At 45.7% G+C, this 23,152-nt stretch overlaps 1 protein-coding gene across 4 annotated transcripts in view; it reads left to right on the top strand.

The window, feature by feature from the left end:
• PTPRA (protein tyrosine phosphatase receptor type A) overlaps positions 1-23,152 on the top strand; it is a 118,948-nt gene that overhangs the window by 76,965 nt on the left and 18,831 nt on the right. For 3 of the 4 annotated variants that reach the window (XM_071753160.1, XM_071753162.1, XM_071753163.1), the window contains 5 exons: positions 14,657-14,735; positions 15,612-15,974; positions 17,506-17,523; positions 21,085-21,169; positions 22,841-22,914. In XM_071753160.1, coding sequence (XP_071609261.1) covers positions 14,657-14,735; positions 15,612-15,974; positions 17,506-17,523; positions 21,085-21,169; positions 22,841-22,914 — 619 coding nt within the window. The remainder of the gene's footprint in view (positions 1-14,656; positions 14,736-15,611; positions 15,975-17,505; positions 17,524-21,084; positions 21,170-22,840; positions 22,915-23,152) is intronic. The other variant, XM_071753161.1, reaches the window with a different exon arrangement.

The following is a 23,152-nucleotide window of genomic DNA, read 5'->3' as shown; positions in this document are numbered from 1 at the left end:
GGTTCTTCCAGCTGGTTTAAGAGCATCCCACCCCTGAAATGGCCCTTTTGCTGCTAAGAAAGGCCACCTGGAAAGAAGAGCGAGACCAGTCCCACTTTTGCCTTTGTTTTCCCTTTCCAGAAGGTGTCTTTTCAACTGGTGCCAAATCTGGAGGTCGTGGTGGGCTTGTTGGCAGGTGGTCAAAAATACACTCACAAACCTGCTGGCAGCTTCTGCTAAGTGGTGGTTGAGATATGGAGGTTTTTCCTCCAGCAGAGCAAGCAGCAGACTCTTCAGAGCTGAACCCTTTCTTGTGCTGCTGATGGGATAATTTATTAATTGAGATGGAGGTGGTCAGAGGGCTGGAGCTGCTCTGGAGCCCAGCTGAGAGAGTTGGAGGTGTTGAAGCCTCCACGGAGAGCTGGTTGTGGCTTTTCAGGGGTTTGGAAGATGGGTGAGGAGACCTGGATGTGACAGGACAAGGGGACAAGGAAACTAAAAGAGGGTTGGACATAAGGAAGAAATGGTTTTCTGGGAGGCCCAGCTTGCCCAGGAAGGTGATAGATGCCCCATCCCTGGAACCATTCAAGGTGAGGTTGGGCAGGATGTCCCTGGGACAGGGTGGCACTGAGCTGGGTGACCTTGCAAGGTCCCTTCCCACCCAAACTGTGCCAGGATGCTCTGAAAACGAAAGGATTTTGTCAGGCTGGGCCACCACGCTGCCAACTACAGACTTGGTCTTCAGCAACAGACTTTGTCTTGTGTTTGTGCAGCAACAAGCTGCTGCAGAAAGCCCTCTCTGTTGTTGTGTGTGAGCTCCTGTACCACTTCATGCCTGGTTAGGGGGTCTCTTATTTAACAGCAGTACTGAGGAGCCTTCTGTGCATTATGCTCCTAGCTGGGCTGAGCTGGAAATGGGTGTTTTTGTAGGAAAGCTGCTTTTTCAAAGCCTTTTGAAAAAGCTGGGACAGCAAAGACTTTCAAAGATGGGGATGTGCCAGTTCCTCTCCACTGCCTTGCTGGGGAAATTTAAAATTATCGAACCCAAGTGGAGTGCTCCCTCCTTCTGGAGAGCTTTGAAATTCATTTAATTGAGCATCATTTGGGGTCTGTTTGCCTAACAGAGGGAGGGGGAATCTGAGCTGGGTTGTAGCCTCTTAATGTTTGTTTGAGGAGTGCTAAAATCTAAAGGGACAGCAGGTGACATTTAACGCCTGCTGGGAGGAGACCTTGTTTACTGGCAAAAAGCCAGAAAGGGCCATAAAAACTGCAGCCCAGCATTACCTTGACTCTGCTTTCTCTTTCATGTGTGTCCAGGCTGCTGTCATCAAGGAAACTTGAAATTCCTTTGTCGTGGAAGGTTGTTTTTTTTTCCCACTTGGCCACTCAAAAGGCCCAAGATGTGACGCTTCACCCCAGCATCTGCGTGCAGAAATATTTCTGCTCCCTCTACAAATAAAATCTCTGAATGTTTCAGAGAAATCCTTCCTTCTGGCCACCACTGATCCCATGGGGACCCCTTGGGCCTTGAGGAGTTTTTGGGGTTGAGAACTGACCCAGCAAAGGAGGGGAAAGTTTGTTTGGAGAGCTCCAGGGGGCTCCAGGTTGGTTTATTTGTTGTGTTGCAGGAAGGAGTAATTATTCTGACCCTTTGTCACAAAATCACCCTGGAAAACTCAACCTCTTTTTTAGCACCAGGTCAGGAGAAGGTGCTTGAGGATGATGGGATGCATCCATCTTCATTTTGGGGAGGGATCTCAGGCTTCTCCTGGAGCTCCATCTAGAGGGAAGGAAGATGGTCATGGAAACCCAAAGCTCTCCCACAGGAAGACAAAGTCTGGCCCAGGACAGTGGTGGAGTTTCCACCCCTGGAGGCATTTAAAAGGCATTTGGATCTGGTCCTTAAGGACATGGGTTTGTGGTTAGGTTATGGTGTTGGTCTGGATGATCTTGGAGGTCTCTTCCAACTTAAACATTCTGTGGTTTTATGGAGGTTGGAACCTCTTGCTGCCAGCAAGCTGGTTTTTGTAACAGGGAGGAGGACACCACAGCCAAACCCAGTTCCTTTCCATCCCACTGGGCAAGGGGATTTCTCTGCTCAACCCCAGAAGCAGGTGCTGCTTCCTTGGATAAGGATGGAGAGCCCACACACTGCTCTGAGGTTGCTTTTTGGGGTTGTGGTTTGGGCTGGGGCTTTCCTCTTTTTTCCCTCTTTGCTCCATCAGAGCTGGCTTCTCCAGCTTCTCCAGCTTTCCAGTGGCACCATCCAGCTCTGCAGCAAAGATCATTCCCAGCAGCTGGGAATATCTGAACCATCAGAGCTGCAAGAACCCCAAGGTTTCACCACAGAAAAAAATCCTGGATCACCTTCTGCCCTTGCTGGAGCAAGACATGAAGCTCAGGGACCAGGATCAGGACCACTGAGGTTGGAGCAACACGTGGGCTTAGGTAGAGCCATGATGGGGATGTTTTAAGTGAGGGCAAACCAGGAGGGGGCTGAGTGATTTTCAGGTGATTTTTCCCCTCTTCAAGTCCTCATAATTCCATTTTTAATTTTTTTTTATAAAGGGTGGCACCAGGATTCCCAGCTCCCAGGCTGTGCCCCTGAAAAAGGCTGACTTCAACCTTAGCAACAGGGTATTTTTGTTTAGGTTGTCTTTGTTCTCCTGTGAGAGTCATTGTTCTCTCCCATGCCTTGACCATTTCGAAGGCTGAAGATAAAAGCCCCTGCTGACAATAATCCAGTTGAGTTCAGCCTTTTGTTGGGGAGATTAAAATAGAGAATGAATTGTGAATAACATGGGAGGGCTCAAAGTTAGTCCTCCCAGGCTGTTGTTTCGTCACTTTAAGGGTAAGAAAGTGCATTTTAATTCTTTTTTTTTTTATTCTTTTTTTTTTCAGCATAAGCTTTTGTGTTGGTATCTGCAGGGGTTTGGACCCACTCTGTGGTTTAAGACAAGAATCCTTTCAGTTTGCATCATCTTGTGCCAGCAGAAAATAGGTTTATAGCAATATATATAATAAATAAAATAGTTTTGTAGGTTTATAGTAGGTTTGGAGCTAATATATATATAAATAAAATATATAATAATAATAATATGATAATAATATAGCTACATATTTAAATATATACAGATTTATCACAGGTTTGTAGCAGTAGCAATGGCAGAAAATGGCTGGCTTGTTGGGGTGGCTCCATCACTTGTGGCACCATCACTTTGTCTTGACCAAGGGCACCCCTTTTGGGGGTGGAAGTTGAAAAATAAAATAGACAGGAAAAAATAAAAAAAGAAAGTAGAAAGAGAGCCACCAGAGGCAGAGTTTGGTCCTTTTGTGGGCTGATGAGAAGAAATATTTGGGGGCCTGACCTGCTCAAAATGCAATTCACACAAGCAGTGTGAATGGTAACAGGGGTTGTCCCAAAGCTCTCCTGGCTCCATAATCCAGGAAATATCCTTGCTGAGGATATTTCAGGTACTCCCAGGGCACAGGCTCTTTTCTGCTGGGATATTTGTGTTCCCAGTGAACTTCCTGCTCGTGACAGCATCTTGAAAAGCTTCACATCCCTCTTCTTAGCCTCTGGCTCTACCTGCAGTCCCCTAATTGGCAATAATTCCCCTAACTGTTCACAGAAGCAGATGTTCTCTCTCTGGTCACATCAAACCAGCTTAATACTGTGCTATAGACATCAGCACGCAGCATTAAAGGACTAATTCTTGTAAATAAGCCTATTAAAAGGTTAGAAATCATGCCTCCAACTAAAAACCCAGTGATGGCAGCTGAATCCCACTGGGTTTATCCATTTGTTGTGTGCAACATGGCAGCCTCCATCTGCTCTGGACCAGGATCCCTCCTGCTTGGCCATTTGATCCTGGGTTGTGGTTGGTGAATGTCTTAAGATAAAATGTCAGCCCTTTGGGTTGTTTCCAGCTAATAAATCACATTTATTCATCCAGGAGCTGGAGCTACAAGGAGAGCTGGGAGTGTTCAGCCTGGAGGAGACTCCAGGGGGTCCTTAGAGCTGCCTCCCAGTCCCTGAAGGGAACCTCCAGGAAGGATGGAGAGGGACTTTTCATAAGTATCCAGCAACAGGACAAGGGGAAATGGATTTAAACTGAAGGAGAAGAGGTTTAAACTGGGAGAAGTTGTTTAGTACAAGGGTGGTGAGGCTCTGGACCAGATTGCCCAGAGAAGCTGTGGCTGCCCCATCCCTGGAGGTGTTCAAGCCCAGGTTGGATGGGGCTTGGAGCAACCTGGGCTGGATGAGAGGTGTCCCTGGCCATGGCAGGGAGGTTGGAGGAGATGAACTCCAAGGTCCCTTCCAACCTAAGCCATTCTGTGATGAATCTATGATTTATAGGTAATTAACACTGCACCTGAGGTATCCCCAGTATTACTGGTGAGTGGGAGATGAGACTGGTTCCTGCCATTGAGAGCAGAGGGATGGCAACTTTGAGGAAGGAAAAGTCTGCCTCTTGATGTAATGAACATTACAAGCTACTAACTCTGCTCTTGGCCCTTATTTATCACCTTTTCATCCTCTCAGTAGCTTCATCATCCAATGGGAATGGAAAAATGAAGGCGTTTTGATGAACTGGCTTTTTGAAGCAGCATCGCTTTGGGTTTGTGGCTCCAGAAATCCATGTCAGGCTGTTTTCTCTTTGCTCAGAAATACTCTCTGGTATCTTACTTCTAGGTTGTGTTGAAAAATGTTTTGTGTCTGGCAGCACAACTGCTCCCAGTCAGACTTTGCAGCTTGAAGCCTTCAGCACAAGACGTGCCTCGAAAAAGCTTTTGGCGTTGGAATCCAGAGCTGGAGAGGAAAATGCTTGCAACTCTGGTTCCCCTTGTTTGCAAAGCTCCTTTTTAGACCCTTGCAGCCACTGCTTAGATTGTGATTTTGGTTTCTTTCTCTGGCAAACTGCAGCAGGAACAGAGTTAATACAAGAGGCAGGGGAGGCATCCCCAGCCCTGCTCCGGCTCTTGCCACTTGTACATCCTCGACCCTTTTTTTCCCTGTTCTAATAGATGCAAATATATGGAAAGAGTAAAGACTGTTCCACCGAGTCTTGCACATTTGTTTAAAGAGAAGGAAAACCAGCTGAATTTACAGGGAATTTGCAAGCTGAATTGTAAGACCCATCCCTAAAAGGACCCAGAACCAGGAGCTGACGCTGGTGCCGACTCTTTCTGCTGCCTGGATTTTTGTTGCTCTTAATCTGGAGCTTTTGGAGAACTGGAGTAGCTCCTAATTAGCAGCCTCTTTTTTTTTCTTTTCTTTTTTTCTTTTCTTTTTTTTTTTTTTCTTTTTTTTTTTCTTTTTTTCTTTTTTTTAATTTTTTTTTTTTTTTTTTTAATTTTTTCCCTGAGTTTCATAATCAGTGATCTCGGCTCCACCAGGAGTGTTACTGTGGCAACAGGGCTGAGCTCAGGATTACTGCAGGTAAAGCCAGGATTTGAAGGGCTCCACGGGCACTTTCTTAGCCTGGGGGCTGCTCCGTGGGATGAGCTGCCTGTTCCCTGCATCCCTACAGGTGTCCCGGGTGGATTTCAGGGTAAGCACAACCAGCAATTAAACTGCATGAGTGAACGCATGGGTTGGAATTGGCACGGAGCCTCCCCAAGGAGATTTTGGAGGCTGTCATGTGAGTGATCCCCTCTGACACCTTTGTTTTAAATAGGATGCTCTGAGCAAACACTCCAGCTCCCATTAGGACTTCATTTCAGTCCTAAAGGCTGAGCCCTACAGCTGGGATTTCCCTTTTTTTTTTTTTTTTTTTTTTTTTCTGGTTTTTTTTTTGTGGGATTGGTTTGTTTATTTGGCTTTTTTTTTTTTTTTTTAATATTATTCTTTTTAAAACCTTCTTTCTCTTCCCCGTGTCCCATTCCCTTGCTCTCTCAGTGAGGATGTTGTTCTGCTGAATAACAGCTCCATCCTGACCCCTCAGCAGTCCTCTCCTGGCAGCTGCACCCACCTTTTCTTTGTACACATTACAGACAAAAATGGGACAAAGAAGGGGACACCCTGAAACGGGTTATTTGAAGAAGCCTATTCACAGGTGACTTTTAATTTTATTTTTTTTTTAATTGTTTTGAAGAATGAGATGAATTCACTTCTCTGGAGCCTTTAGAGCTCCCAGCACCACGTTGCAACTGCAGTGCCCATCCCATGGGACAAAGCCACTGGGAGACCAAGGGGTTTGGTCTCTTATTATCTTTTTACAGAGTTTTAACAAGCTCTGAGGGTGTTGCTTAGGCAGATCCAGTGTAAAGATCCCAGGAGGAGGTGTCACCTCCTTCTCCCCTTTGCATCACAGCTCCTGCCACCCCACCAGCAGCAAAAACCCCTCCATCCCCAGCACCTTTCTCCTGGTCAAGGCTCAGTCATAAATCCTAGAACTTTCAGGCTTGGAAGGGACATTTAAGATCATCCAGGTCCAACCCCCTCCCACCAGATCAGGGTGCTCAGAGCCCCATCCAGCCTGGCCTTAAAAAATTCCAGGGATGGAGCTTCCAACACCTCCCTGGGCAACCTGTGCCAGGGTCTCACCACCCTCATGGTGAAGAACTTCTTCATCTTCATCCTCCCTGAGCTGGCAGCTCCTTTGGGCTGGGTCTCCTTTTTCTTTTTGGCTTTTACCTGTCCCTCCTTGATGCTTCTTGAAACCACATCCTTTAGGAAGCCCTCTCCTCACCATTGCTACAGATCCAAGAAGCTTCATCCTGTTTTGTCTCCCTCCACGTTTTATTCCCCAACCCCTCCTGTTTTCTTCTGCCCATGGTGAAAGGTGCAGGAGGGAGCAGCACCTTGCTCCCGTGGTCAGACAACCACAGTGCTGGCAGAAAAGAATGGCTGAGGGCAAAATTAAACTCCTCCTAATTATGAGAGTTATTAGGAAAATTATTATTAGGAAAATAATGGGATGTTTTTGTAGCTTTTCCCCTCCAAGGCACTTGGAGTGGCTTCCAGGCAGTGACTCTGTTGGCTGTGGCAGTGATGTGGCCTGGAGTGCCAGGAAGGGACCTCATGGAGCACCAGGCTCTGAGACATGGTACCACCTGAGGTACCATTCAGAAAGGCAGGAGGGAGGAGGGTTGGGTTCCTCCCATGCACATATGGTGATCCTGCTCTTCAAAAAAGGAGGATTGTGCATTCCTCTGTTGGACTGAGGGCCATGGAGGTGGTCAGAGAGCTGGAGCAGCTCTGCTGAGAGAGTTGGGGGTGTTCAGCCTGGAGAAGAGAAGGCTCCAGGGAGACCTTAGAGCACCTTCCAGTGCCTGAAGGGGCTGCAGGAAAGGTGGGGAGGGCCTTTGGATAAAGGTATGGAGAGATGGGATGAGGGGGGATGGTTTTGAACTGAAAAAGGGTGGATTTAGGTTAGACATTAGGAAGAAATTCTTTGCTGTGAGGGTGCTGAGCCCCTGGTTGCCCCCAGAAGCTGTGGCTGCCCCATCCCTGGCAGTGTTGAAGGTTGGATGGGGCTTGGAGCACCCTGGGCTGGTGGGAGGTGTCCCTGCCCATGGAACTGGATGATCTTGAAGGTCCCTTCCAACCCAAGCCATGCCATGAGTAAATGCTGAGGAAAGCAGGGATTTGGTGATTTGTTGAAGGTTGAGCAGGTGGAAAAAGCAGAACCCCAAGCCCTTACCTCAGGTTCCTTCTCCTCCTCATGCACCATTTGTCCCAGTGGCTGCCACTCGTGTGGAAGCTGCCTGTTTGTTTAAAAGAAAAAAAAAAAAAAAAAAAGCAAACCAAACCAAAAACAAGAAAGAAAGAAAACGAAGTGGATTTTCAGAAGGGCTGAATGGTTGCTGTGATTCATCTTTTCTGTTGAGTGGAAAAGCAGAGGGTGGGGTGGGGGAATAATGTTCAGTGACACATCAAAGGCCTCGTTTCAGCTTCAGAGGCACATGCAAGGAGTCAGTGACTGTGGCTGAGTGCAAAAAAACCCTTTTTCCTCCCCAAATCCAACAGCTCCTCTCCCTCTGCTGCCCACCAGGGTGTTAGCAAAGAGAAGAACTCAATGCACAGCTCCAGGAACCTCCTGGAAATCCCTTGGATGTTTTTCCCCAAGGAGCCAGGCTTTGCTTTTCAGTTTGGAGCTGCTCATCCTGAGGGTTATTTTTACACCCTTTACATCTCCCCTAAAATGAGAGATTTGGAGTTGTGGGGAAGAGGATCCTGGTTCTGCCATGGGATGAGTCCATGCTCATCCTCTCCTCTGCCATGGATCACAGCTCCGAGGCTGGAAAACCCCAAAGGGGATTTAAAAGGAGCAGGGAGGGAACAGCAGGTTTGTTTTCCAGGGTGGCTGAGCTGTGCTGGTGGCTTGGTGCCACCAAAAAGATTTAAAAAAAGAGACCTTTTTTCCTCTTTCTTTATGCTCTTGCTTCCTCTTGTCCCACCATGAGCTCCTTCAAGGGGTGCAAACCTTGCTCCGAGTTTTGCCTCTTCCCTACCAAAAAAAAAAAAGAAAATTGAACCATTTTTTTTTTATTTTTACCATCTTTGGGGCCAGCAGAAGGCACTCAGGTGGTGTTTAGCATCCTAAAAATCCTAAGGTGGTTCTCAGGGTCCCAGAAAGTCAGGTAGAATTTGTGTTGTGTCTCCTCCTTGCCTCATTTCCCAGGAATTAAGGAATTTGTCAGAGGTGGAGGTTAAATCCTGTCTTTTCCTGTGGATGGCTGTATCCAGGTAGGATCTGGGCACTTTTTTCAGCTCTGAATACAAATCCCCTTCTTTCTGTGAGCACGGGGAGCTGGTCCTGCAGCCATCCCCCCCCTTCCCAGCACCATCACACACACCAGGACCACTCTGAAGCCACTTAATACTTTATAAAGAGATTATTTCCTTTTTTTCCCCTTCCCCCCCACTCCCCAGCATCAATCACCTTGCCAAAATCTGCTGATTTTAGTACATACATCCTGCAGCCTAAAAACCAAACCCTTCCTAGAGGAAGCTCCCAGGCAGCATATGGGAGAGTGCAGTTTGTAGGTACCCTACATAGACACAGAGAGATGCAGATATTTATAGATGTAGAGATATATATAAATATATATAAATATATATATATAGTGCTGAAAATGCCAGGAGCAAATATTCAGGTTTCTAAGCCCATATGTATATATTTTTATATATATAAATAATATTGCTAGAAACACCAGAAGTGATTATTCAGGTTTCTGAGCCCATATATAGATTTAGATTTATATAATATTGCTGGAGATGCCAGGTTTGTAATATCATATATTATAGGATATAATATATATGATACATAGCATATATAATATCTATATATCTATATACATAATATTGCTAGAGATGCCAGTAGCAGTTATTCAGGTTTGTAATATCATATATTATAGGATATAATATATATGATACATAGCATACATAATATCTATATATCTATATACATAATATTGCTGGAGATGCCAGTAGCAGTTATTCAGGTTTGTAATATCATATATTATAGGATATAATATATATGATACATATCATATATAATATCTATATATCTATAGATACATAATATTGCTGGAGTTGCCAGTAGCAGTTATTCAGGTTTGTAATACCATATATATAGATATCTATAGATACATAATATTGATAATATTGCTGGGGATGCCAGTAGCAGTTATTCTGATTTCTAAAGCCATACATATACCTTTATATATATATATATATATATATAATATATACAATATTGTTGGAAATACCAGTACCAATCATTCAGCTTTTTACCCCATATATATATATATATATATATATGTATATATATATATATATATATTTATAGATACATAATATTGCTGGAGATGCCAGTAGCAGTTATTCTGATTTCTAACCCCATACATATTACCTTTATATATATATATATGTATATAATATTGTTGGAAATACCAGTACCAATCATTCAGGTTTGTAATAACATATATATCTGTCTATAGATACATAATATTGCTGGAGATGCCAGTAACAGTTATTCAGATTTCTAACCCCATGCATATACTTTTATATATCTATATATAATATAGATAATATTGTTGTAAATACCAGTACCAATCATTCAGGTTTTTACCCTATATATATATATATTTATAGATACATAATATTGCTGGAGATGCATGTAGCAGTTATTCAGATTTCTAGCCCCATATTTATGTATCTTTATATATATATATATATATATATATATATATATATATATGTATAATGCTGCTGGAGGTGCCAGTATCAATTATTCAGATATCTAACCCCATATATATATATATATATTGATTATATATCTATATATGTGTGTATATATACATATATATATTCTGGAAATACCAATAACAATTATTTAGGTTTTTAACCCTATATATATATATATCTTTTAATATAAAAATAATTATATGTATATACTGGAAATACCAATAACAATTATTCAGGTTTTTAACCCTATATATATATATCTTTTAATATAAAAACAATTATATATATATACTGGAAATACCAATAGCAATTATTCAGGTTTTTAACCCTATATATATTTTTTTTTTTAATATAAAAATAAATATATATATATACTGGAAATATCAATAGCAATTATTCAGGTTTTTAACCCCATATATATATATATATATAAAAATCCCTGGATACACCAATACCAAATATTCAGATTTCTAATACCACACATAGATATGTTATATATATGTATTTATATATATAATATTACTGGAGACAGTAGCAGCAATTCTTCGGGTTTCATCCCTGCAATTTTTGCAGGTTTCCAGCCCATCCCCCGAGCATCCCAGCCCTGCCGGGACGGGGGTGCCGAACGCAGCCGGGTTGCTGCCCTCGGGGTGTTTTTCTGCAGAGCTCGCAGGATGTTGCAGCCGGCCAAGAGCTGTGTTTATGTTGATAACATTACAAGTATTTCCTCTCCGTTTCCGAAACCGGCAGGGAGGGAGCCGAGGGGGAAGGGAGACTCTCGGCTTTCTCGGGGTAGGACTCCGGAGCCTTTTTTTTTCTTTTTTTCTTTTTTTTTTTTTTTTTTTTATTTTATTTTATTATTTTTTAATTTTTAATTTTTATTTTATGAAGAAGCAGGGAAAGACGAATCCCTGGCATTTATTTCTCCTGCTTTAGGGACTAAGGAGTGGTTAACACAAGGGGGTGGGCGCCGGGAGCTGCGCTGAGCCCTCCCCTTGCGCGGAGTTTGCGCTGCGCTCCCGATCCGGTTTGAAGGTGATAAAACAGCCGGCTGCCGGTCAGAGGAGAATCCCGGAATCATCCGGGTTGGAAAGGAGCTCTGAGATCATCAAATCCAACCCTTGCTCCACTCCCACTGCAGTTCCCAGCCCATGGCACTGAGTGCCACATCCAGGCTCTTTTGAAATATCTCCAGGGATGGAGAATCCACCCCTTCCCTGGGCAGCCCATTCCAATGCCTGAGCACCCTCTCCAGAAAGAAATTCTTTCTCATGTCCAACCTAAACCTCCCCTGGCACAACTTGAGACCTCTTGTGCCCTCTTGTCTTGCTGAGAGTTGCCTGGGAAAAGAGCCCAACCCCCCCCGGCTCCAACCTCCTTTCAGGGAGTTGGAGAGAGTGATGAGGTCTCCCCTGAGCCTCCTCTTCTCCAGCCTCAACACCCCCAGCTCCCTCAGCCCTTCCTCACAGGAATTCTGCTGGATCCCTTCACCTCCTTTGGGCCTCCATCTCCTTCCTGATTTTTGGGGCCCAGAACTGGACCCAGGACTCAAGCTGTGGCCTCCCCAGGGGCAGAATCCCTTCCCTGGGCCTGCTGGCCACACTCTTCCTCATCCAGGATTCCATTGGGACTCTTGGCCACCTGGGCACACTGCTGGCTCATGGTCACCTTCCAGGTCCCTCTCTGCCACTCTGTGCCCCATGGAGCTCCCCATGGGGTTGTTGTGGCCAAAATTCGGGACCTGGCACTTGGAATGTTGAACCTCATCCCATTGGGATCATCCCAACTCTCCAACCTCCTTTCAGGGAGTTGGAGAGAGTGATGAGGTCTCCCCTGAGCCTCCTCTTCTCCAGCCTCAACACCCCCAGCTCCCTCAGCCCTTCCTCACAGGACTTGTGCTGGATCCCTTCCCAGCCTCCTTGCTCTTCTCTGGACCTGCTCCAGCACCTCAAGCTCCTTCCTGAACTCAGGGACCCAGAATCTCCCAGGATCTACACAACAACCTGGGATGCTCACAGGGCTGCCCTGGTTCTTTGGGCATTCACAGGAATAAAGCCATAAAAACTCAGCAGCTCCAAAAGAGGGACCTGCAGGAGTGGTTGGACTCAGTGATCCTCAGGGTGGTTTCCATCCTAAATTATTCTGTGATTATCCCACCATCCCAAAGAGGTTTTTCAGCTGGAACCTCTGGCCAGCCCAGGGATTGCCTGTAGCTTTTATCCATACAGCAGTCATGTCCTGGAAATAAAAAGCTCTTCAGCTCTCTGTGGGTTGTTTCCCTGTAATGAGGGCAGAAAGAAGAGGTGATTCACAGCTTTAAATCCTTTCCACCCACCCCCAGGTCCTGCTTTTGGTACCAAAAAATCTGCTGAGGATGGGGCAGAAGAGTTTTGGAGGCCAATGGGACATGTGGGGTCGGTATGGGCTGATCCATTGGGATCTCAGAGAATCACAGGATGCTTTGGCTTGGAAGGCACCTCCAGGATTATCCAGTTCCAACCTTCCTGCCATGGGCATGGACACTTCCCAATGGACCAGGTTGCTCCAAGCCCCATCCAACCTTCAGCACTGCCAGGGATGGGGCAGCCACAGCTTCTGGGGGCAACCTGGGCTCAGCACCCTCACAGCAAAGAATTTCTTCCTAATGTCTAACCTAAATCTTCCCTATTTCAGCCATTCCCATCATCCTATCCCAGCTTGAAAGATCCCTGAGCCCATTAAATAAGATTTGGAAGAGATTGGGGATCTGTATGGGGTTCAGTGATGGACCACTCACATCTCAGACTCTGGCAGGAGGTGTGTAAAGCACCAGGAGTGAAATGTGTCACCAAAACCCTACAAATTGTAGGTTTTCTGGACATCCCACCCTGGAGCAGAGCCTCGCAGGAGGCACTACAGGATCTCACCAAACTTCAGGAGGACTGAATCCATTCAAATTCCTCCAGGCAGATATTTAAACCAGGGATGAAACCCTCTGGAAAACTGGTGGGACCCTTTGGAGAAAGCCCTGCCCCAAACCTGGCTGTGGAGGGAGCTGTAGGAAAGCTCTTATCTCTGGAGCTTGATTTCCTTCTGGTTCAGGGTTTGTCTGACCTTTTGGTCACTGAGTAAGTTTCATTTTTGCCAGGTTTTCTTTCGGGGGGGAGGAAAAACATGCAAGTGGGTGGTGCTGGTGGGCGGATCCTCCTGGGTAGGGTGGGGAGGATCTCGTGGAGCTGATAGAGTTTCCAGCACGTTGATGACTTCAGTGTTGTCCTTCTGCCCAGAGTTTGGGATGGGTCGAGATGGAAGCAGATTGAAATAAATACAACAAGCACAAACACCACGAGATGGATTTGAGAGGAGGAGGCTCAGCCCACGTATGAGGAATAAAACCCTTTCTTGGCAGCCTGACAAGCCTGACTTGGCCATGAGGTCTTGCAGCCTTCTCCCAGGAGATGCTGAAGATGCAACTGGCCATGTGACAAAAACCTGGAGGACAGGGGACAGTCAGATGGCAGCTGGTGGCACGTAGCAAAGCTGTCCCTGAGCCCTCTCTGGGCTCGGAGCAGATGCAAGATGCTGACCTGACCTTGGGAGGCCCCAAGCTCTGGGGCTTGGCAGCTTTGGGCTCTCTTCTGGCCAGGATGATGACGTCTCCCATCTCTCTGTCTTTTGCCTCAGCCTCTGGGCCCGTGTCTCTTTGGGAGGAGATAACTGGACCCATTCCTCAGGAGCTTTTTGAGGGCTACGGTGGAATGAAATCCCCCATAAAAATCCCCCATAAAAAATCTTGTCAGTAGAAATGCTGGGGGAGAAACAGCTCTGCTGGTGCCATCGTTGTGTAATTTTGGAGGATGCTAAGAAAGTTGGGTTGCAGGCTTTGGCCACATCCCTTCCTAAGTTTCTTCCTGGGATTCTTGGATTTCTTCCTTGGATTGTTATTGAAGGGGATTGGGTTCATCCACAGGGGGTCTGATGGGGTTTGAACAGGGTTGAGCCCAACCTTCTGTGGATGCCCAGAAACAGGCAGGGATGTGGTGGCATTGCCTCCCCTGCTTCCTTGCCTCTGGTTCTGGGGCATTTGGGGTCAAGGTTCTTTGTTGTAGTCTTGCATTTCAGTTTTCTCAAAGTACACTCACTTGCAGACCATTCTATGAGCAATTAATTAATTCCCTCAAAGAGCAATTTATGAATTCCCTTGAAGACCAGGTCCTTATCCCTGTCAGCTTCATTCCATAGTTTAGCCATTCCCTGCTTTGTCTCTGGTCACCTTTGCTGCTCCACCAGGGATCTCTCCATCTTTCCTCCAGTTGGGGAATGTATGAAATTCCAATAAATCCTTCCCATCCACGTGCCTTCAGGGACTCCAACCCTACATCCACTCCTCCCTTCCAGCTCTACACAATCCAGATGGACAGCAGCATCCCCAGTTTTAATTATTTTGGAATGATGTTGCATGGTGGTGGTTTTAAGAATCCTTCTTTGCTCTCTTCCCAGGTCAACATGGATTTGTGGTTCTTTCTCCTTTTGCTTGGAAGTGGCCTGATCAGTGTAGGTGCTAGCAACGTTACAACAGGTAAATTGGGCTCCTCGTCTCCTCTCTTTTGTCCCCAAAAATCCTTAGGATAAAAGGAGGAAGCTCTCATGTCCCTGGGGACTTGCTCCTTCTGCCCTCCACTTAACTGTGAAATAAAGGAATGGATAGAGGGTGATGGGCTGCTTATAAATCAATAAATCAATATAAATCAGTATAAATGTTGATCCTCTCTGTAATAATTGGACCTTCTTCACAGCATAAAAAAGCATCCCTTGCCCTAGATTTGGGGTTTTTGGCTGTTACATAGAATTCATAGAATTCTAGAATTGGCTGGGTTGGAAGGGACCTCAGAGCTCATCAAGTCCAACCCTTGATCCACTCCCCCCGTGGTTCCCAGCCCATGGCACTGAGTGCCACATCCAGGCTCTTTTGAAATATCTCCAGGGATGGAGAATCCACCCCTTCCCTGGGCAGCCCATTCCAATGGCTGAGCACCCTCTCCAGAAAGAAATTCTTTCTCATGTCCAACCTAAACCTCCCCTGGCACAACTTGAGACCTCTTGTGCCCTCTTGTCTTGCTGAGAGTTGCCTGGGAAAAGAGCCCAACCCCCCCCTGGCTCCAACCTCCTTTCAGGGAGTTGGAGAGAGTGATGAGGTCTCCCCTGAGCCTCCTCTTCTCCAGCCTCAACACCCCCAGCTCCCTCAGCCCTTCCTCACAGGACTTGTGCTGGATCCCTTCCCAGCCTCCTTGCTCTTCTCTGGACCTGCTCCAGCACCTCAATCTCCTTCCTGAGCTGAGGGGCCCAGAACTGGACACAGGACTCAAGCTGTGGCTGGGACTCTCTACCATCTAAACCCTCCAATGGTACAGAAAGGGATCTCATGGAGGTTCCTTTGTGCTTTCTCCCCTCACAGGACCACCCACCACAGTGCCCACCTCCCCCAGGAGCCCCACCAAAGCTCCCACAGCAGGTCCTGAGGATGGGACCCCAACGAGGTCCAACAGCCTCAACGTCAGCACTCCAGTGACTGTTCCTACCATGGCCTCACAGCCACCCACGACCACAGCCACCAGGCTCTCCCCCAACGCCTCCACCCTCAGCACCAACACCTCCACCCTGGGGACAACCATGCCCATGGCTCCAGCCACCTCCCTGCTGCCCAGTGTCACCCCAGCTGCTCCTCACACTGCTCTGCCCACCACAGAACCAGAGGTGACCCAGAGGAACTTCAGTGCGACGGTGACGACCCAAGAGACCTCTTCTGCTTCCCACAATGGTAAGCAGCTCCTTCACCTTTTTCTTCTTCTTTTTGTTCATTTTCTTCTTTTCCTTCTTCTTTGTTTTCTTCATTTTCTTCTTCTTTCTTCTTTTTCTTCTTCTTCTTTTCTTCTTCTTTTTCTTTTTCTTTTTCTCCTTCTTTTTCTCCTTCTTTTTTTTCTTCTTCTTTTCTTCCTCCTCTTCCTCTTCCTCTTCTTCCTTTTCCTTTTCCTTTTCCTTTTCCTTTTCCTTTTCCTTTTCCTTTTCCTTTTCCTTTTCCTTTTCCTTTTCCTTTTCCTTTTCCTTTTCCTTTTCCTTTTCCTTTTCCTTTTCTTCTCCTTCTTCTTTTTCTTTTTCTTCTTCTTTTTCTTCTTCTTCTTCTTTTTTTCTTCTTCTTTTTCTTCTTCTTCTTCTTTTTCTTCTCCTTCTCCTTCTCCTTCTCCTTCTCCTTCTCCTTCCCCTTCCCCTTCCCCTTCCCCTTCCCCTTCCCCTTCCCCTTCCCCTTCCCCTTCCCCTTCCCCTTCCCCTTCCCCTTCCCCTTCCCCTTCCCCTTCCCCTTCTTCTTCTCCTTCTTCTTCTCCTTCTCCTTCTTGCCCTAAGAGTGTAGTTTGGCTGCTCAAGAGTGGGTTAAGAGCAAAATAAGAATAAATATCTCAAGGGATCTTGGGTATTGAGTATCTGAGCCCTTCTTCACATCAGTGAGATGCCTGTGCCCTCTTCATGAAGCTGGGGTGAAGTTGTATTTGCTGCCAGCACAGGAAGGGATGTGGCCAAAGGAACCTTGGAACCCAAATTTCTTAGCATTCTGCCATCCCCAAGCTCATCCAGCTTCCTGGCAAGCCCAAATCAAGAGGTTTTTGCAGAATCAAGGGGTCCAGAGCAACCTTAGATGGTGGAAATTCAGAAATAATGTAGCTTTTGAGTGGGAGGGATGGTGTTAAAACCTTAGATACTGCTAAGATCTGGACTTTGTAATGACTTACATGATATCAGGGAAATTAATCTTCAGGATGAAAATGAATTTAGCATTTTGTGTCTCTTTGCTACTTTTTTTTTTTGTGATTTGGGGTAACTTTTTGGTGAACTCCTTTTGTGGATGCTATGGCACCTTGGCCACTGCACCCCCAAGGCCAGATTTGGCTTCTCCCTTGATGTCAGTCCTGAGAAAAATGACCAAACCTAATTCTTTCTTTATTTCAAGGAATTTGTCAAGGAACAAAATTAGTTTTAGGGCTGCCCTTGCCATTAATCTTGATGGGAAATTCGGGTCTCAGTCAGAATCAAGTGGTGCTCAGGAGAGAGACAGGAGCAGAAGGCACCAAATGGATTCTGTGGTGTTGTACAGGCAGTTCCTCCTCCTCCAGACCTCCTAAGATTGTCCTCAACCTCATGCTGCAGCTCCTGGCTTTGGAGCTGGTGTTTAAAAAAAAAAATTACACAAAAATGATGAGAGTTACTAAATTTGTCACTGTCTTGGTCTTTGATCCTTCCTGATTTATGAAAATTTAGATTTCTTTGTACTAAGGGACTTCTGTTTTCTTTTTCTACAGGTAATGCTGACAGAAGAGGTAAGGATTTTATATTTTATTGCTCTTTACATCCCACTGATCTCTTAATTTGTGCTGGGCTCTTCTTCTCAGCACTAAACAATCCCATAGCAATTTGTCCTGTTGGATACAACATGTTCCTGCTGCACACTCTCAAAATTTTGAGGTTTATTGTCTCCAGAGCTGGATAACCAAGACCTAAGAAACCATTCAAGAAATTCCCTTCCTTTCCTGCTTATGAATTGTCTGTACTGAGTGTGACTTACCCTGCACGAGCTGGATCCATTCTGCAAATTACATGAATAATTGTTATTCTCCTAAATTCTGTTGGCAAGCAGCAGCACAAATGCATTTCTTGTAACATAAGGAGCACTTAGGCAGATTTTTCCATCTCTTCATTCTGAGAACTGGCCTCACCACCAGAACATTTGCTTTAGCAGCAGAGTGTCAGCTTTATAAACTCCACACCAACCTGTTTCACACTGCTAAACCTGCACCAGGGAATCACAGGACAGAGTCAGGGCATGGTTTGGGTGGGAAGGGACCCAGTCCAACCCCCTGCAGTCAGCAGGGACATCTCCAACCACATCAGGTTGTTCAGAACCCTGTCTAACCTGACCTGGAACCTTGCCAGGGCATCTCCCACCTCTTTGGGCAACCACTCAGGTGTTTCAACACTTTTCAGGTCAGTGTTTCACCACTTTTCTTGTCTGCTTGCTTGCTTTTTGTGGGTTGACCTGGATGCTGATGAGCAAGGAGAGCTGCTCAGCTCTGTCCCTCTCTGCTGGGCAGCTGCACCCAGCTCCCTGGGATCTGTAGGGGACACCCACAAACCACTATGGAGCACCCTACATTTGGGGACAGGAGCATCAGGTGGTTTCCTGGCTCCTCAGAAGTGCCAGGACAAGGTTTAAGCATCACCATGGCTCTGGACCAAGGTGGGTGCTTCAGCACTGGAGGTCTTTGGATGCAGAAAGTTGACATTTTGTCCCTGCTGGAGGCAAACTGCAAGGGTGAAGGAGGACAAGGAGCTGCAGGGGGGTTGGCACTGCTCCCCAGGACTGTCTGGGGAAGGAAGGACCAGCTGGGGACACTCCAGCTTGTTTCCTGCCCAGGCTTTGCTGGCACACCAGTGGTTAGTGGCCACAGGGGAGAAGCTGTAACTCATCCACCAGATGTGTCAAAAGAATGGCTGCAAAAAAATAACCATACAACCCCCCTCCCCCAGGCTCCCAAAGCCAAAACCCTGCCTGTAAATCACCTCTTCTGCCAACTGGGGCTGCCACAAGAGGCCCCTTGCCCAGCTCAGCACATTTTGGGCTGAGCTTTAACTCCAGGCAAGGCAGGAGGAATGGTCCAACAATGTGTAGTGAGGGCAGAGACCAGAGGGCTTGGTCATCCTCCTCCAGACAGGGAATGGAACCATGGTCTCATGGCATGGCTTGGGTTGGAAGGGTCCTTCAAAGTCATTTAGTTGCAGTTCTCTTGCCATGGACACCTCCCACCAGCCCAGGGTGCTCCAAGCCCCATCCAACCTTCAACACTGCCAGGGATGGGGCAGCCACAGCTTCTGGGGGCACCCAGGGGCTCAGCACCCTCACCCCAAACCATTTCTTCCTAAGGTTTCATCTCAATCTCTCCTTTTTCTGCTTGAAACCATTCCTCCTCTCCTTATCTCTCCATTCCCTTGTCCAAAGTGTCTTCCCAGTTTTCCTGCAGCCCCTTCAGGCACTGGAAGATGCTCTGAGGTCTCTTTGGAGCTTTCTCCAGGCTGAACACCCCCAACTCTCTCAGCCTGGCTCCAGAGATGGTGCTGATGGGTATGGTTGGAGGGCTCAACAAGAAGAACATGAGAGGAGAGGCAAGGGCTGGCTGGGGTTGGGCTGAAACATCCTGTGGTTGCTTTCCCTCCTGGTCTCACCTTTGGAAAGCTTCAAGTGGATAATACCAAGACTCAAGAGGTAGAAATTTTTCCCATTGAATTCCTTGGCTTTTTGCTGCTGGGCTGGAGGAGAAGCCAACACATGAGGACAACAGATGGGAAGAGCAAAGAGGTGCAAAATTGGATGGATTTCATGGATTTATTTGCCACACCAGCTCATTGCCTTCAAATCATTGCCCCCAAAAAATTATCCCCGTTGGTTGGAATAACATTTCCAGACCCCACAACACTTGCAGCAGTAGAACCAGAGAGCTTGGGAGCTCAGCAGTCAGAGATGAAGAAAAAAAAAAAACCCAAAGAACATCTGGTTGGGGTTGCTGAGCCTTGTGGAGCAGAAATCTGCCCTGGCAGGGAACTGGATGCCCAGGAGGTGGAAAGGAAGGTCAAGTCCTGAAGTCTTGAGGGGGTTGAGGTGTGTATTCACTGTGCAGTGGCCCTTAGAGATGGAGTTAGCTGATGGAAAATGAAAATACCCCCAGATGGCATCACTGGCATCCACATTTATCTGACAAAAAATGTCCCTCAGGGCCACTTTCCTATCAGGTTTGTGTTGCTTGCTTTCCAACCCCATCTGGGTGATCTGCTCATGCTGACCACTCTTTGACTGACCTCTGCTCCAGGTTACCAATAGCTTATTTTAAAAAAAAAATAAATATCTGCTGTGGGTGCCAGAGGGTGGAAACATTTCTGTGCCTGACAGAAGGGTTTGCAAGGGATTTGGGCAGTGCCTGCCCCTGAGGAGCATCTCTGAGGGAGAGAACATCAAACATTTTCATTGACTCAACAATTTGGTGATTAAATAAGTGAGGAAAAAAGGAAAAGGAAGAATGAGTTCCTATTCAGTGGCTTTTTTTTTTTTTTTTTGGTTGTCTGACATCAGCTCTGCTCTAAATTCAGCATTTTCAGGGTTGAAAGGATGGGGGGGCTGCACCAGATGATCTTTGGAGGTCCCTTAACCCAAATTATTCCATGCAAGAAGCCCCAGCAGGAGCCACCTCTTTGCAAGGAGCCAGCAGATGATAATTAGCAGCTAATGATAATTAGCTCAGCAACTTTGAGCCTCTCCAGCAAGCCTGAAGGAGTTCAGAGCCCAGGTGCAGCATGATCCATGGCCCTCTTGTCCTCTTGGACATGGAACTGGAAGAAAAATCAGGAATATTTTCCTAATGTGGGACCTGGGGGCTCCTTACCAAGGGAAACTTCCCAAGTTTTCACCTCTTTTAACACAAAGTTCCTTACTGTGCTCTACCAAATGCATGGACCTGGTGAGAAATTTTCTGTATGGGTCCTGAAACCTCAGGCTTTGCAGCTTTTTCCATCCCAGTGTCACAGTGAACAGGTCTCTGAAAAAGCTGAGGGGTTTTGGGCAGTGGTTTTAATGTCACCTCAGAGCATTTGGGACACATGGTGCTCACTCAGGTCCTGATTCTGTCTTCAGTGTCAGCCTGGACAGACAGAACCTTCCTCAGTACCTTAATTCTCATCATTAGTGTCATTATTAGTAGTATTGTTATTGTTATTATTATTAATGTGTCATTATTATTATTATTCAAGCAGGGGTTTTAGAGCTCTGCCCCATGAAGTGATGGGGATGGATGTTTTTTGATGTTAAAAACCACATTTTTCTTTCCCTGTTGCAGATGAGACTCCAATCATAGCTGTGATGGTGGCCCTGTCTTCCCTCCTAGTCATAGTATTTATTATTATTGTGCTGTACATGTTAAGGTAAGAGCTGCTTTCATGCTGATTTCCCTCATTTGACAGAAATTAATTACTCTCTGAGCAGGAATAAACCTTTTGTGCTTATTTCCTAAGCTAAAGGCTGACACAGCCAGTGGCTGAAGAAAGAAACCTGGAAGGATGATGGAAAATATTTTGGGGGGATCTGGTAGAGACTTGCTCCTCTCTCCAGGAATTAGGAGGGTTGTTTGGTGATGCTGTAGCTGGGATTAGAACCAAAAGCCTTTTTTAGGTCCTTTTTAAAAAAATCTGAGCTTCCAGGTTGCTCCAAATGTAGCATTTCCAGCTCCTGAGGGCTTATCTGCTTAGCTAGGGGGGAGTGTTTAATCACCTGCTGTGAACATTTTAATTGACACAATAATTTGGTGGTTAAGGAGAAGAGGAAAAGAGAGAAAGAGAGAAAGAAAGAGGGAAAGGACAAGGAAAAAAAGGAAAAGGAAAAGAAAAAAACAAAAGGGAAAGAAAAAGGAAAAGAAAAAAGAAAAAGGAAAGGAAAAAAGGAAAAGAAAAAAGAAAAAGTAAAAGAAAAAAGGAAAAGAAAAAAGAAAAAGGAAAAGAAAAAAAGGAAAAGAAAAAAGAAAAAGGAAAAGAAAAAAAGGAAAAGAAAAAAGAAAAAGGAAAAGAAAAAGGAAAAGAAAAAGGAAAAGAAAAAAGGAAAAGGAAAAGAGAAAAGGGAAAGAGAAAAGGGAAAGAGAAAAGGGAAAGAGAAAAGGAAAACAGAAAAGGAAAAGAGAAAAGGAAAAGGAACAGAAAAAAGGAAAAGGAAAAGAGAAAAGGAACAGAAAGAAAGGAAAAGGAAAAAAGAAAAGGAAAAGAAAAAAGGAAATGGAACAGAAAAAAAGGAAAAGAAAAAAAGAAAAGAAAAAAAAGGAACAGAAAAAGAGGAAAAGGAAAAAAAGGAAAAGGAAAAGAAAAAAGGAAAAGGAGAAGAAAAAAGGAAAAGGAGAAGAAAAAAGGAAAAGGAAAAGAAAAAAGGAAAAGGAAAGAGAAAAGGAAAAGGAAAAAGGAAAAGGAACAGAAAAAAAGGAAAAGGAAAAGAAAAAAGGAAATGGAACAGAAAAAAAGGAAAAGGAAAAAGGAAAAGAAAAAGAAAACTCTCTCCTTAGGAGTGGAAAAATCCCCTTTTCCTCCTGGCTCTGGGCCTGCCCTTGCAGCAGGGAACCTGAGGGCGATTTTTACCTCTGGGGTTGGGCAGCAGCAGCAGAGTTTGAGTCCTCCCCACCTGGCTTCCAGCCCTGGAGCAAAGGGTTTGTGCAGTTCCTGTGATTCAGCAAAACCCTCAGCTGGAGGCACGGGGAGTGTGAGATCTGCTTCAAGTTAAAAGCACCCAGAGAAAAACTTTGCTGCAGCTCAGCCTGGGCTTTCTGAGCTTTGCTGACTCAGCCCAGGAACCCCCCTGGAGTCTCCTCCATAAAAAAGCAGCTTGAAAGTCCCTCCTGGCTTTCACCTTTCCCAGTTTCCTGCAGCTTTTTCCAGATGTGGCCACTTAAAAAAGTGGATTCCAGGATTTTTTAGAGCCTCTTGGAACCAGCACCTCGTTCACCGAGCCATGGGATGGGGAGGAAAAGCCTTGGTGGCTGCACCTTTCATCCAGAAGGTAACTTGGGCTTCTTGGGGGGTGTCTACTGATGTTCTTCACCCTCTTGTCTTTTTTAGGTTCAAGAAATACAAGCAGGCAGGGAGTCACTCCAACTCCTTTCGGTTATCCAATGGCAGGACAGATGATGCAGGTGAGACCCCTCTCAGGAAAAATCCCTCCCCCAGCTGGAATCACCTTTGTTCAGCTCTGAACAACTCCCTGCAAATGTTTTTTGGACTGAGAGTGGAATATTTGCACCTTTTTGCTTTTTCCCTTGCTTGGAATCAGGCCTGGTTAGCCAGGGAAATCACCAGTGCTCCTAAAATGTCAAAAAAAAAAAAAAAACCCAAAAAAAAAAAACCCCACCAAAATTTGATAAAAGCCTTAAA

This window comes from Heliangelus exortis, chromosome 10, assembly GCF_036169615.1.
Source record: "Heliangelus exortis chromosome 10, bHelExo1.hap1, whole genome shotgun sequence".
Taxonomy (NCBI): Eukaryota; Metazoa; Chordata; class Aves; order Apodiformes; family Trochilidae; genus Heliangelus; species Heliangelus exortis.
The sequence above is the reverse complement of the archived record's forward strand: the minus strand, read 5'-3'. Positions and strand labels throughout refer to the sequence as shown.